General features: G+C 34.2%; 1 protein-coding gene across 2 annotated transcripts in view; it reads left to right on the forward strand.

Moving 5' to 3' along the window:
• LOC150090550 (protein meiotic P26-like) overlaps positions 1-13,369 on the forward strand; it is a 187,433-nt gene that overhangs the window by 47,612 nt on the left and 126,452 nt on the right. For both annotated transcript variants that reach the window (XM_090371419.1, XM_090371429.1), the window contains exon 4: positions 4,719-4,925. In XM_090371419.1, coding sequence (XP_090227545.1) covers positions 4,719-4,925 — 207 coding nt within the window. The remainder of the gene's footprint in view (positions 1-4,718; positions 4,926-13,369) is intronic.

Below are 13,369 nucleotides of genomic sequence, written 5' to 3' on the forward strand. Positions count from 1 at the left end.
ATTTTCATTATTTTCATTTCTATTTATTACTACTTTTTAATATGCATTAATTACCACTTTTTTCTAGCTTTTGTAAATATGATTTGGCTTATCAATTCAGCCAATTTTTCCACTTAATTCATTAGGATCTTAACATTCTTTTCTTCTCATATCTTCCATTAGACATGGCACGTTGTTGTTAATAACTTTCCCATCTTACTATGTCCTTTATCATTTACTTCTATGTTTTATATATATATACATACATACACACAGCAGGCCCCCTTTATAACTTGGATCGCTTCACGCTGATTCGCTATAATGCCGTTCTTATATTATAACCCGTATCTGACTATAACGCTGTCACAGATCACTATAACGCTCTTTTACAGATTGCATTTTTGGCATATTTAACGAAATCGTTTCATTTCATGGAGTCGATAGCTTGAAAATGAATATCAAAACAGCATTAAAACGTTTCCCACGCCGACTTGAAAAATTTTCCCACGCTCAGTGAAATTTTCTCGCATGGTAATTTAATTGCAGTACAGTGACTTGTTACGTAGTTCTGAGATCAACATTTTAAAAAATGATCAAGTATATTGCTTGTAATATTTGCATTATATGCATTTATCCGAAGACTAGTCATCACTCAGTACAGTATTAGACATCGTGCGAAATGGACAGTTTACTCGAACATTGTATCGTAATTAATGCAACCAACGCAGTTACATTTTCGAAGAGTTAGTAATGGCCGATAGGAATGAAAAAGCAACAAAGTCGACCGGAAGCGAATCGATTCCGGTCGACAACAAGCGGATATATGCCATAATTTAGGACTTGCAAGTTTAACTGTAAGAACAATTATAAAAAAATAAAGAATTAATTTTAGCAGTGGGAAAGATAGCTGTTCCACTGCAAGCAACTAGGGCTAGGCCGGCTATCAGGATTGAAATGGAAAGACTAATTTTATTGAAGATGATATCCAATGCAGAATTCAGTTAAGTTAAATATTATTAAAAAAAAGAGAGAGAGAAAGAAAGAGATCAGCCAATATGATTATCTGAAGAAAACTCACTTTAAAAAAAAAATGTGGAACCATTTAAAACTGGTAAGGGCTGGTTTAATAGATTTAAAATCCAGGGAGAAGCCGCAAGTGCAGATCAAGGAGCTGAAACTTTCAAAAAAGAACTTGTTAAAATTATTGAAGAGGGGTATTATGTGTTATACATCTCAAAAAGTTTTTAACATAGATGAAGCAGGACTTTTGTGGAAATGAATGCCTAAAAGAAGTTTCATATTGAAAGAAGAAGAAAAACATGCCAGGTTACAAAGTGGCGAAGGATCGGTTGACTTTATTGTTGGGTGGTAACGCTGCAGGGGGATTTAAAATGAATACCCCTTTTAGTTTATTTGGAAGAGGGCCAAAGTTCAATCCAAAATCGACACATTTTTCATGATTAAATTCATCAATTAAAATCAATTTAGATCAATTAAATTCATGATTTTAATTGGAATTTTAAGTTTAATTTTGATACGTAAATAGTTACCACATATATTATATACGTATGTAATAAAGAATATTTTATATGTATAAATATTTGAATATTAAATATTTTGACCGACATTTGTGCATCTTTTCACTACTGTTTATTATTGATTAGGAAATATCCTATGGCACCGACCGCAACTCACAAATACATATGTTACGTTATGGGAATGCGTCGCTCGCTTAGCTCGGATTCACTTAGCGCTCTGTTTTTCCGGAACGAAATATCAGCGTTAAGCGGGGGTCACCTGTATATGAAATTAGTAAAAGAAGAATTGTGGTCTTACTATTAAAGGAAACGTACAAATCAGTTAGCCCTTTAATAAATTGATCTAATTTAAACAAAAAATCTGATTTCATTTACATAGTTCTTGTTTTATGCATTCTTAACTACAGCACACACATCAAACATAACAGTTATTTCATTATCAGTGTTATTGCAGGCCAATTTATGTTCTCTGCATGTACCAGTTCCAACAGATCCACATCCTCACTAAAATTTAGGACTGTTAAGGCCCAATTGCACCAATCAGTCACTTTCATACCAAAAAAGCTAATTACATTTTATGAGAAATTTTACCCCAACAATGTGAAACAGTAACTATATACCAAACACTGGATTCCTTCTTTGTCCAGATTATTAGAAATGAGACTAGTTTTAGTGGATTTTGGTATATTGTGAACTGGCCTTGACTTTGTCTGAAAAATGCATATGTTGAAAGTGTTTTATCTGTTAGCAGATAAAGAAGAGATTCTGGTAGAAAACCTAAAGGAAGAACCTGTGGTAGCTTTTGGTAGCTGTATGTAAGGTTTATGATTATAGTTGCAGAGGCTCTGTAGCTGGGTGGTCAGGAGCAGGAGTGCAGTGGCACGTGCTCTTTGAGTAGACCGGGGTTTAAGCCCCTGACTGCTAAATACGGTCGATCGGCCAACCCGCACTGGACCAGCGTGGCAGATTATGGTCCATTTCCCCCAGCATGAATTGTTGAGAAGGCTTCCATCCTGCAGTGGGTTGATAATGGCTGCAATTTATTTATTTTTTATTTATATCAAACATTTAAGTTATGAAAGACATGATCCAAAGTGTTTGATGGACACAATTGATTTGAGAAAAGTTTGGAGGAGAGAAACAAGGTTATCGTCAAGAATGCTAAGAAAAAAAGGAAAGGGAAAAAAAAAAAAAAAAAAAAAGCACAAAGTCAATGAAATTTACCTTTCTTACAGACACAAAAAGTTGGAAGAAGCTAAAGTAATTAGCAATGATTAAAGGAAAAGGAATTGCATAATTTTCTATTATTAATTAGTTAAAAAATCATGATAAAGGTTAACAAATTAATGTACAATTAAGAAGGGAATGAGCACTTACCAGAAGAGGACTTGGCGACATATAGGCAGAAGGCATAGTAGATGTATTTGATAGTAGAGATTATAACATGGACAACCAGAGGGCTGAGCTGCAAGGGTGATGTAGAAGGTTGAGTAAGAAGGCAGGTGAAGTACTATATTACAGTTGATTGTTGGGGCAAAAATAGAAATGGCAGTTACTGATTGTTACAGTAGAATATGTAATATTTGTTATTTTATTTAAAATATACTAGTAACACATTTTTCCTTTTATTTCCTTTTCATAGTGGAAAACAAAAGTAACTTATGTTTGAACAGCAAGTTGCGTAGGTTATTTTGATCAAAATACTTGAAATTAAATTACTTCACCTGTGTAGTGTTTAGAATATATTTATTACTAATAGTCAAAAAATCATTCATTTTGTGGATGTTTTTTCCTCCATTTCTTCAGTGATTACAGATACTGCAGTTGCACCATCCCAAAAACAGCAAAGGAACAAACTGGCAAACTAAATTTGCCAGTTTTAAAACTAAGTTCATATTTAATTAGGGTGGATTCTGCTTATTACGTTCAATTTGGAATTCAGCTGATAACAATAACTGAAGAAACAAGAATGCAAGCGTTCAGTGCTGTTTGTTGATAGAGTGGAAATGAGCACACAAAAAGGTGTGTGTACAGAAAGAAAATGTTAAAATCAAGGAACATAAAATGCTTTAGTTTGACAGTCCACAATTTCTTCAAGAAAGCCATAGCAAAAGTGAAACTGTCATGTTTTGGAAATCCATACAAACCATTTAAAAACAAATAAGAAAATATTAAAATCAAGAATTAGAAAAGGGTTAATGCTCTACTAAAATCGACTGGTAGGAGTACAGATACAGTACTCCTATACAGTACAGATACAGTACTTTCTTTCATGGCGTAACGCCAACAACCATATGAACCATATGAAGCATCAGCAACTAGTCATGCAACATGCTGGAGTTCAAATTGCATAATCACTTCCATTGCACATGCATAAACCATGATAAGGTAAAAAAGTGGTGGCAAAAACAAGTTGATTACAATAAACATTTTTTCTATGCATTAGTATATGTCTGATCAGGACTACATAAGTGACATAACATTATCTGTGACCATAATAAGCAGCATGACCATACATTAACCATATATTTCTACAACCATACCTTGTCATCCCATGTATCTTTGCCCACCTGTATAATGAGTTCATTTACTGTATAATGTATAATGAGTTCTTTAACTCATACAGTATTTTCTATTTTCATTTGAATATATTTTGAGAAATTACTTTTTTTGTTTGGCATTTAACAGATGCTAAGCAAGCAAATGAGTGTCTTCCTTATAGGCAGCAATTCCTCTGTGGCATCCGTGAGATGCTAGAAAGAGTTGTTTAATTTTTATGTAGCCCTTTGGCTGCACTGGTTAAATGTGAACAACTGACAAAAATACAGATGTTCTTGTTATATCTGCCAGACTCCATGCAAGTATCTGCATTTCAATTCAGTAGATGATTGACATTAAATATTTTGAAAATATGATAAAATCTTTTATTATTATTGCTCTTATTGTTTATCTTTGTTGGATATTTTGTAATTCAGTTAGCAGATCACAATTAATAGAGCACTATTTTCAGTTTGGTAAAAAAAGCTAAAAATGAATTTTATATAATTAAAACAAAAGAAGCTATTTCACACATTCTACTTGAGCATAATTATTCCATTCAGGGATGTGAGTAATGCGAGATTAAAACTGTTGAATGTTTTTTTTTTCATCCTCTATTGTTTTGTTTCAAGCAAAAACTTATCAGCTTTTTTATTTTTTTAGCTTCCAAGCAAAGGAGTGGCAGGCCTTCTGCTGGATTATGTGACATGTAACCAATTAGATTTATCTGCTATTGAAAGTATGCAAATAGTCTGTACAAGTTGTAAGGCCAAAGAAAGTGCAGTGGCACGTTGCAGCGATTGTGCTACCTTCCTGTGTACAAATTGTGTTACTGCACATCAGTATATGCGTTGCTTTGAAAACCACAAAGTAAGTATTTCTTAACATTTGTTTTTCTAAATCTTAAGTATGAAACGTATTGGGGATGATACTCGCTCTCAATTTAGAAAGTAGTAAAGATTAATAAAAAAAAAAAAATAAGCAGTGCCATTGTTATGAAGAAAGCTTTGACTCAGCATTTCTGAAGAAGACAAAATCTGTAACCTTAAAGCAATCGTGATTAGCTGATGTCTAGCAACAATCCAAACAGAAATTACAGACAGGAAATTTTTAGGTAAGCTGATGTTTGAAAGCATACTGTACTGGTCAACAGTCCTATCTCTTTATTTCAATATAAAATGTGTCTGTTGTCAGTGAAACTTATTTTTGTAGTATAGTGGGGACTTTAAAAAGCCTTCTCCTTTTTTTGCCGGTTTTGGCCAAAATACATTTTGAAGATCAGTCAGAAATAGCTGGAGGAAAACATATCTTTGATCTTCAAAAGTCAGAAGTTGGTAGCAGTTCTACTAATGTTGTGCTGTCGAGGCTATGTATCCTTATGTAATAGAGATTTTTTGAGATATTGTTTCTTGACTTACAGTCATTTTTGGTTTTTGTTTCCAGTTCTTTTTATAATAAGAAAGTAACTTCATGTCTACTGTTCTGTGGTTGTGTTAATTTAAGCTTGCAATTAAAGTATGTTATGGAAAAATTGTCTAAGAGGATATTCAGTGTTATGGAAATAAGGAAACATCACATACTAAATGCAGATTTAGATGTAGATTTCTGCCATTGACAAATCATGTAAATATGCAACAAAATTAAGAAATTATAATAGACAGAAATTTAACTTAACTCAATTAAATTGCTAATATAAACCAAATGATGTAATAAATTACAACAATGAATCTGAATGGTAAACATAAGCATGCTTACATCCACCACTTGGTTTTTTTCATTGTTTTCATTATGTTTTCAACCAAATAAATATACATTTTGTTTCTTAAGTTTCCTTATTTATCCACAGAGGGCAGTGGCCATAGCATATTTTCTGTTTAGTTGGTTCATTATTTTTCTTAATGTCCAGGGGCATATCAGGATATACACCGATATTTGGCTGGGATAGTGATCAGTGATATTTTTATTTTTTTTTAAAGAATTCACAAGTGCTGTTGTCCCTTGAAAAGATGGCATTTGTGGATGCTTTCTTCTCGTGTTTTTATTTTGTAGTGCTTGTTCTTTGGGGTGGGGTGTGTGTCCCTTTTGGTAAGGAACCATGCTTTCATTCCTCCAAGGTTGAATGTTGCTTTGGTCCTTCTCTTTTATATTCTTGATCATTTTTGTTTTGATAAAGGTTCATAGGAGCAGAATGGCACTTTGTGTACCTATGACCCTATTAACAGCATTAATTGAGTTTCTATATTTATTTCATGGTTCAGGTGTTTCCTAACTCTAATAATGATATAACCACTTATTTCCCATAATAAATTGTTACTTTGAGTATACCTGATTGAACAATAGGTTGTATGAATTTGTGGTACTGGAAGTTTAAAGGCACTTGATATTGCCATTGTCTGTTCCAAAATATACAGCTCAGAATTAATCAGTTATGTTATGCAGTTGCATTATCTAATGATAACAGTGAGGTTTTAATTTTCATTTAATGTTTCTTCTCGAATGATTTTACTTCTTTTACAAAGTGATTATGGAAAACAAGAATTATATTGTTAAATTCTTATAGGAAAAAAAAATCTCTTACGCATAAATGAAATATATTTTAAAAAACGCAAGCCAAGTTTTGGGGGAGAGGTCCAAATTAATGAAGTTTTATTGTACTTCAGTTGTTCTGTCTCCACCTGCTCAAAACAGATGAACTACATATTTGACTTGAATATACTCCCTATTTATATACTGGGTGTCCAGGTTAGAGGTATCCAAAAATACACACACATATTTCAGCATCCATAAGGTGTATTAAAATAATTTTTTTGTTATTATACAGAGCAACTCACCAAGTTTTTATGAAGGTTAGTAAAGTTCAATGTGGGCATCTTTTGTAGCTTGACAGATGTCAAAACGATACTCGAGCTCTTGCCAAGTGTTTTTCAGCATCTGAAGTTATTAGAGCAACTGCTTCAACGATACACTGTTTTGAATCGTCCAAATCCCAAACTTTTCTCTGGTACACAGTCTTTAATAAAGCCCCATGCAAAAAAGTCCAGTGGAGTCCTATCCGGATAGGCGGCCAAGCAGTTGGGCCTCTTCCGATCCAACGTCCAGGAAAAGTGTTGTTCAAAAATGTGGTAACATCTTGATGGAAGTGTGGTGGAGCACCATCTTGCTGAAACCTGGGGGAATCTGTGGAACAGCAAAGATCTGCAACATGTCAAGGTGTGTCCCATCACTGTGGGCTCTATGGAAAAAAAAAAATGGACCAATGATGCCATTTTTGTACACTCCTAGCTGTTCTTATGCCATTCTTTCAAGTGCACGACTATTGGTGACGCACCAGCACTAGTGACTTGACAGTGTGACAAAACAAATCTTGGAGAGATTTCCTATTGACTGTGCATTCATTTTGAGAAAATGAGTGGTTCTCGCATTATTAGCCATTATTTTTGGATACCTCTAGCCCAGACACCCTGTATTATATAAAATGGTAAAAAAAATTTTAAATACTTCAAAAAACATTAATATAATGAAAGAAATATAAAAATAAAATAAATCTTTATTGTGTATGTGGTACACTACATACAACACAGTTTCACGGCAATAAGCATCAGGGGTTAAAATCAAGCATGTCAAATTTCACATTAATATAAACACAAGCAAAAATAAATATTGAAGATTGTATTTGGAAAATTAAATTAATAACACTTATTAATTTTGTTATGAAATTACCATCTTAAAAGATAAGGACTTTTTACAAATGAAATGGTAAGTGAAAAATGTAGTGAGAAGACAAATGACATTTTGTTTGCCAGTGAAATTTATCTGGGAGTTAATCAACTGGAAGATTCTTTAGGTTTGCATTCTATCTTTCATTGTGGGTAAGAAAATGTACATTTTGTAACCTTTACACTCAAACTAAAATTACTTATTCAGTTGTAGTTTGAATGTATCTACTAGGCATTACTCAGTACAATAATGAGATACCTGTAATATACAGGTCAGTATGAGGGGTGATCAGAAAGTTCTGAGAATGGTATATAAAATAAAATAAGAATATGTCATTTTGGTAGCTTAAGATGAAAGATTTTGGTAGCTTAAGATGTCTTATAAAATGAAAAAAATTGTATAATGAAAAAAAAAAAAAAAACTGTTATTGTATTGTATAAAATTCAATTTTTTATGTTGCCGCATGGAAGAAGAACGAATATCCAATAAATTGAGCATCATTCAGTAATAAAATTTTGACCAAAGAGAGTAGAAGTGCTAAGGAAATCCATGAAAGAATGACTAGTGTGTTTTGGGAAGTATCACTTAATTATGCTACAGGTCGACCATCTGGCCACCGGTAATCCAGTTTCACCACTAATTCAGACATTTCTGCGAACATAATTTCCCGGGTTGGCACACCGACCTGCCGCTACCGTTTTGGTGGCGTTGGTTGCAGCATCAACTGTTGGCATGAACTTGTAAACACTGGCAAGCCATTCCCACTTGTTTTTCTGCATTTATTATTATTGTAACCTGCCCACATTTAGCTCCAGCCGTGGTTCCAATGCATTTATCGCCAGGGGCTCACATCTGGTGAGCATGAGCTTGGCACACCCAGGGTCCTGAGCTGGATATCATTATTCTTTTCTCTCTCTCTCTCTCTCTCTCTCTGGGTAAATCAGAAATTTTTTTTTTGGCTGGTGCAGCATAAGCCTCAGGCTTCCTAGCACCATATGGCTAATAATAATAAAGGAAGTGCCTTTTGTGGTGTTAAGTGCAAACACTGTACATTGTCCATAACAGATAAAGTTTAACTTCTGGAAAAAACTCTACAGCAGTGTGTGTCTGTGAGAAGTTTAACTCTGCTTAATTGTAAATTCCAACAATTTCTCTCAGTTCCACTTATTTTAGTAATTTTCCTTTAGCCATTCCTTTTTTTTTGTTTTTTGTTTTACAACACACTTGTACAAACTTGCGGAAAAAACAACACAGTATGATGGATAATACAGCGTGCTAACGAACTTGTTTTCACAAAATCCTAACAATACTGACAAACTTATTGCGATTTGACAGTTTATTTTATCGCAATTAGTTTTATTGCAGTGCTCGCAGTAAACTAATCACAAATGACCTTCGTATGTATGCCGTAATAGCTTCACACGTATGTTGTCGACACAGCTTCTCAAAAAATAAAGTAACCTATTGGACCACATATGTGCGACATAAAAAAAAGTTTTTTTTTTTTTTTTTTTGATATTTTAAGCGAAAAAAACGACAACACTGACATTACAATATTTATTTTAGAATTACTAATTAAATTATTTGCTAAATATTTTTTGGTCAGTGGGGAATTTTTCCTTAAACTTTATTGGCAGTCAACGTGTTAAAGGTAACGTGGTTAGCTGTTGTGTAAACTATGTGCTAAAATAACCACCGGTGATCCTGCACCCCACAGTTCCCTACGCTGCTGGATTAGTGACAGTCGACCTGTACTATTGTAAAATGTTCAGCAAAGTTCTAGAGTTGGTTGAGGGTGATCGAAGGTCTCGTCAGCCATCTGAAGCAATCAATTCTGAAACAGTTACCATTATTGAAAAAAAAATTTTAGAATAACAGAAGAATTAGTGTCTGAACTACATTTTTATGATCCTGAGTCGAAATCAGAAAACATGCGGTGGAAACACAAGGGAACTCTAATCCTAAATGAATGTTAAATTGAAAATAGTACAAGCACTTTAAAGATAAGTTTGATATCATTTGATAATGATGCTAGTTGTGGGAGACTGCATGTTAACAAATGAATTTGCTTCCTGGATAAAGTATTATTTGGGTTAATTGTTAAATGAGAATTGAAGATGCCTCTCAAGTTGGAATATTATATGGTAGTTGCAAAGTTATATGTAATATTTTAAACATGAAAAGATTATATAACATTGTTCTTAAGTATCACTGAGTGCTAAGAAAAACAGCAAGGATTTCTTTACTTATATAAACTCTAAAAGGAAGGGGATGAATCTGATTGGTCCACTTGACATCGATGGTTCGACTGTTGATGATCCTGCTCAGATAGCAAACAAACTGAATGAGTATTTTGCATTTACATTCACACATGAGGAATTATTAAGGTTTGAAAATGGCAGAAGGTTATCAAATTGTAGCAGGATACTTAATGATTTTGTAATAACTGAAAGCAAAGTGGAGGAGAAATCGTTGAAGTTAAACATAAGCAAAACACCTGGGGTGGATGGGATCTATCCAGTTATATTAAAGGAGGCGGCAAAGCAACTAAGCAAACCCTTAGCCATAATTATGAGAGCATCCTTGGACTCAGGAGAGGTTCCCACGGACTGGAGATGTGCAAATGTGTCCCCAATTCACAAAGGGGGATCGAAGGGTGACACGAGTAATTACAGACCAGTTAGTTTAACTTCTGTTCCGGGTAAAATAATGGAGTCACTGGTTAAAGATGCATTGCAGGATCATCTAGACAAGACTGCAGCAATAATTCAGACACAGCATGGGTTTGTGAAGGGAAAGTCTTGTCTGACAAATTTGATAGGATATTATGATGTGGTTACAAAGGAACTGGATGCAAAAAATATTTTTGATATCATATATTTGGATTTCAGGAAAGCTTTTGACACTGTTGCGCATGGAAGACTATTGTACAAATTGGAGCAGAATGGTATTAAGGGTAAGTTGCTACAGTGGATAAAAGGATGGTTAAGTGGGAGAAGACAGAGGGTGGTAATCAATGGGTGCTGCTGTTCTTGGACTAATGTTATTAGTGGAGTCCCACAGGGTTTGGTGTTAGGTCCACTGTTGTTTTGTATATTTATCAATGATATTGATGAAGGTATATCAGGCTTAATGTCGAAGTTGCAGATGATACAAAGGTTGGCATGGTTGTTAATGGCAGTGTGCTACTGCAACAGGATCTAGATAATTTGGGCAGATGGGCTAAGAAGTGGCAACTGAAGTTTAACCTTGACAAATGCAAAGTACTGCATATGGGTAGAAGTAACCCCAGAGAAACATACCAACTGTGTGGTACTACACTTAAGGTGGTAGAAAATGAAAAAGACCTGGGAGTAATTGTGCAGTCAGATATGAAGTTTTCTGAGCAATGCAGACAGGCTGCCAGGGCAGGTCATGGGTTGTCAATGATATATAGGAATTTTGCTAGCAGGGAAAAGGAGGTGATTATCCCTCTGTATAAGGCAATGGTCAGGCCAAGCCTTGAGTACTGCGTACAGGTCTGGAGGCCTCATTTTAGGAAGGATGTAGATTTACTTGAGCGTGTACAGAGAAGGGCAACAAGATTGGTGAGGGGAATGAAGGGAGCCTCTTACCAAGAGAGGCTTAAGTTCTGCAAATTGCAGTGGCTGGAGACTAGGCACCTGCGCGGTGATCTGATTGAGGTGTATAAGGCCTTGTATGGGTTGAGCACGCTGAATTCTGATGGGATCCTTCCACTTGTTCAGATTACGAACCTAAGGGGGCATAAATTCAAATTAAGAAAAGACAGATGTAGATTAGATGTGCGGAAATTTACCTTTAGCCAGCGGGTGGTTAATTGCTGGAACAAACTTCCATCTGTCGTTATGGAAGTTGATAGGTTGAATAAATTTAAGGAGGAACTGGACAGGCATTTGGAGGGAATGGTGTGGTGTTTTTTTTTTTTTTTTTTTTGGCTGATGCTGCATAAGCTCATACACTTGCTTTCTTGCATCAGATGCCACTACTACTACTTTGAAAAGAACTGGTTGAAATTTGTGATCATGATCCAGGATTGCTGGAGGCAGCATTGGCAAGAGATAAAGTGTTAATTTATAACATATAGACAAAATGCCAGTTCTTTGAATGAAATTTTCATAGAGGTTTGATTGGAATCAAGATTGACAGGTCTAAAAGTAAAATTATACTAGAACTATTTTTGACTATAAAGGCATTATTCATTATGAATTTATACCGGGAGTTCATACTGTTAATATACTATGTACTTAGAAATACAGTAAACCCTTGATTTAACGGACTAATAGTTAAATCGAATGTAACCTGGGGGGCCATTATTTATTGTTCTTAATGTAAAAAAAAAAAAAAAAAAAAAAGCTTTAATACGATATACAGTACTGTACAATAAAAAATTTATGTTGCAGTTTGGCCTTTGATTTACAGATATCATAAACAGTTTTTTTTTTTACGCTGTAAATTTCACAAACACTTGCTACTGAGACACCTTGTTCTAATTTCTCAATTAGCTCTAATTTCTGTGCCACATTTAAGTTCACACGCTTTCTTTTAACTCTATCACTTGGTGCCACTTTAAATTGTAAGGATTGCAAAATTATTTAATAAATAAAGTCACAAATCACAGAAACACTCGGTATACAACCTGACCGCCCGATAGCTTGAGGCAGACTGAGACCGAAACAAAGTGAGTCGGTAGACCTGCGGTTTAGTGTCCTGAGTCACGTTCAGCTCGCTAGTCACCACCTTCTCTTATCTGGGAAAACAGCTATTTGAACACGTTTTCAAAAAGAATAAAAACAATTTCCTGAATTTGATTATAAAAATAAAAGTAGGTAATTATCAAAACAATAATGGAAATAGGTAATTAGTATTAATTTTTAATTAATAATAACACTGAAGTTTTGTATAACCTAAAAAAAATATGGTCGAGATTAATATGTACATTACTGTATTATTATTTGTCTGGTCCGTTAAATCGAGGGTTTACTGTAATTAAGCACTAAGAGGTACAATCAGAAGCAAGAGATCACATCTGTGAGCAGTTAATATTGCAACTATTCAATAACAGTATGCACCCATTCATTGTGCAATAAATTCTGAATACTTTCTAAACATTGTAACTCTTTCAATATCCTCCTTATTCACCTGACCTTGTGCCATGGGATTTTTATTTTATTTTCCCAGACTAAAGACTTATTAATGGGACTAAGGTTTTCTGTTGAAGAAGGAAATTACAAATGAAATTAAGTGATTTAAAAAATTAAGACTTTGAAGAAGCTTTTTTGTAGTTGTATAACCAATAGAAAATATTTCATTGTATTTGAAAATTAATGTGTAATTTTCTGTAGATATAAATAAAAATTTTTGGTACTAGAATACTGTGATCCTATATTATAAAGTTAGCAGCATCATACTAGAACAGTCATTAATTTCCACGTACCAAATGTTTACATAGAATTTGGTATCCTACCCTGTAAATGCCCTTAAATGGAACAGTGCTCGCATGTCGTCTCCACAACGCTATGATTTAATTTAAAAAAAAAACAACTTTTCTACTGAATTGAAAACAGTGGTCTGCTAAT

The sequence above is a fragment of the Mastigoproctus giganteus genome, chromosome 1 (genome assembly GCF_048544385.1).
Source record: "Mastigoproctus giganteus isolate SK-2022 chromosome 1, ASM4854438v1, whole genome shotgun sequence".
In the NCBI taxonomy this organism is placed as follows: domain Eukaryota; kingdom Metazoa; phylum Arthropoda; class Arachnida; order Uropygi; family Thelyphonidae; genus Mastigoproctus; species Mastigoproctus giganteus.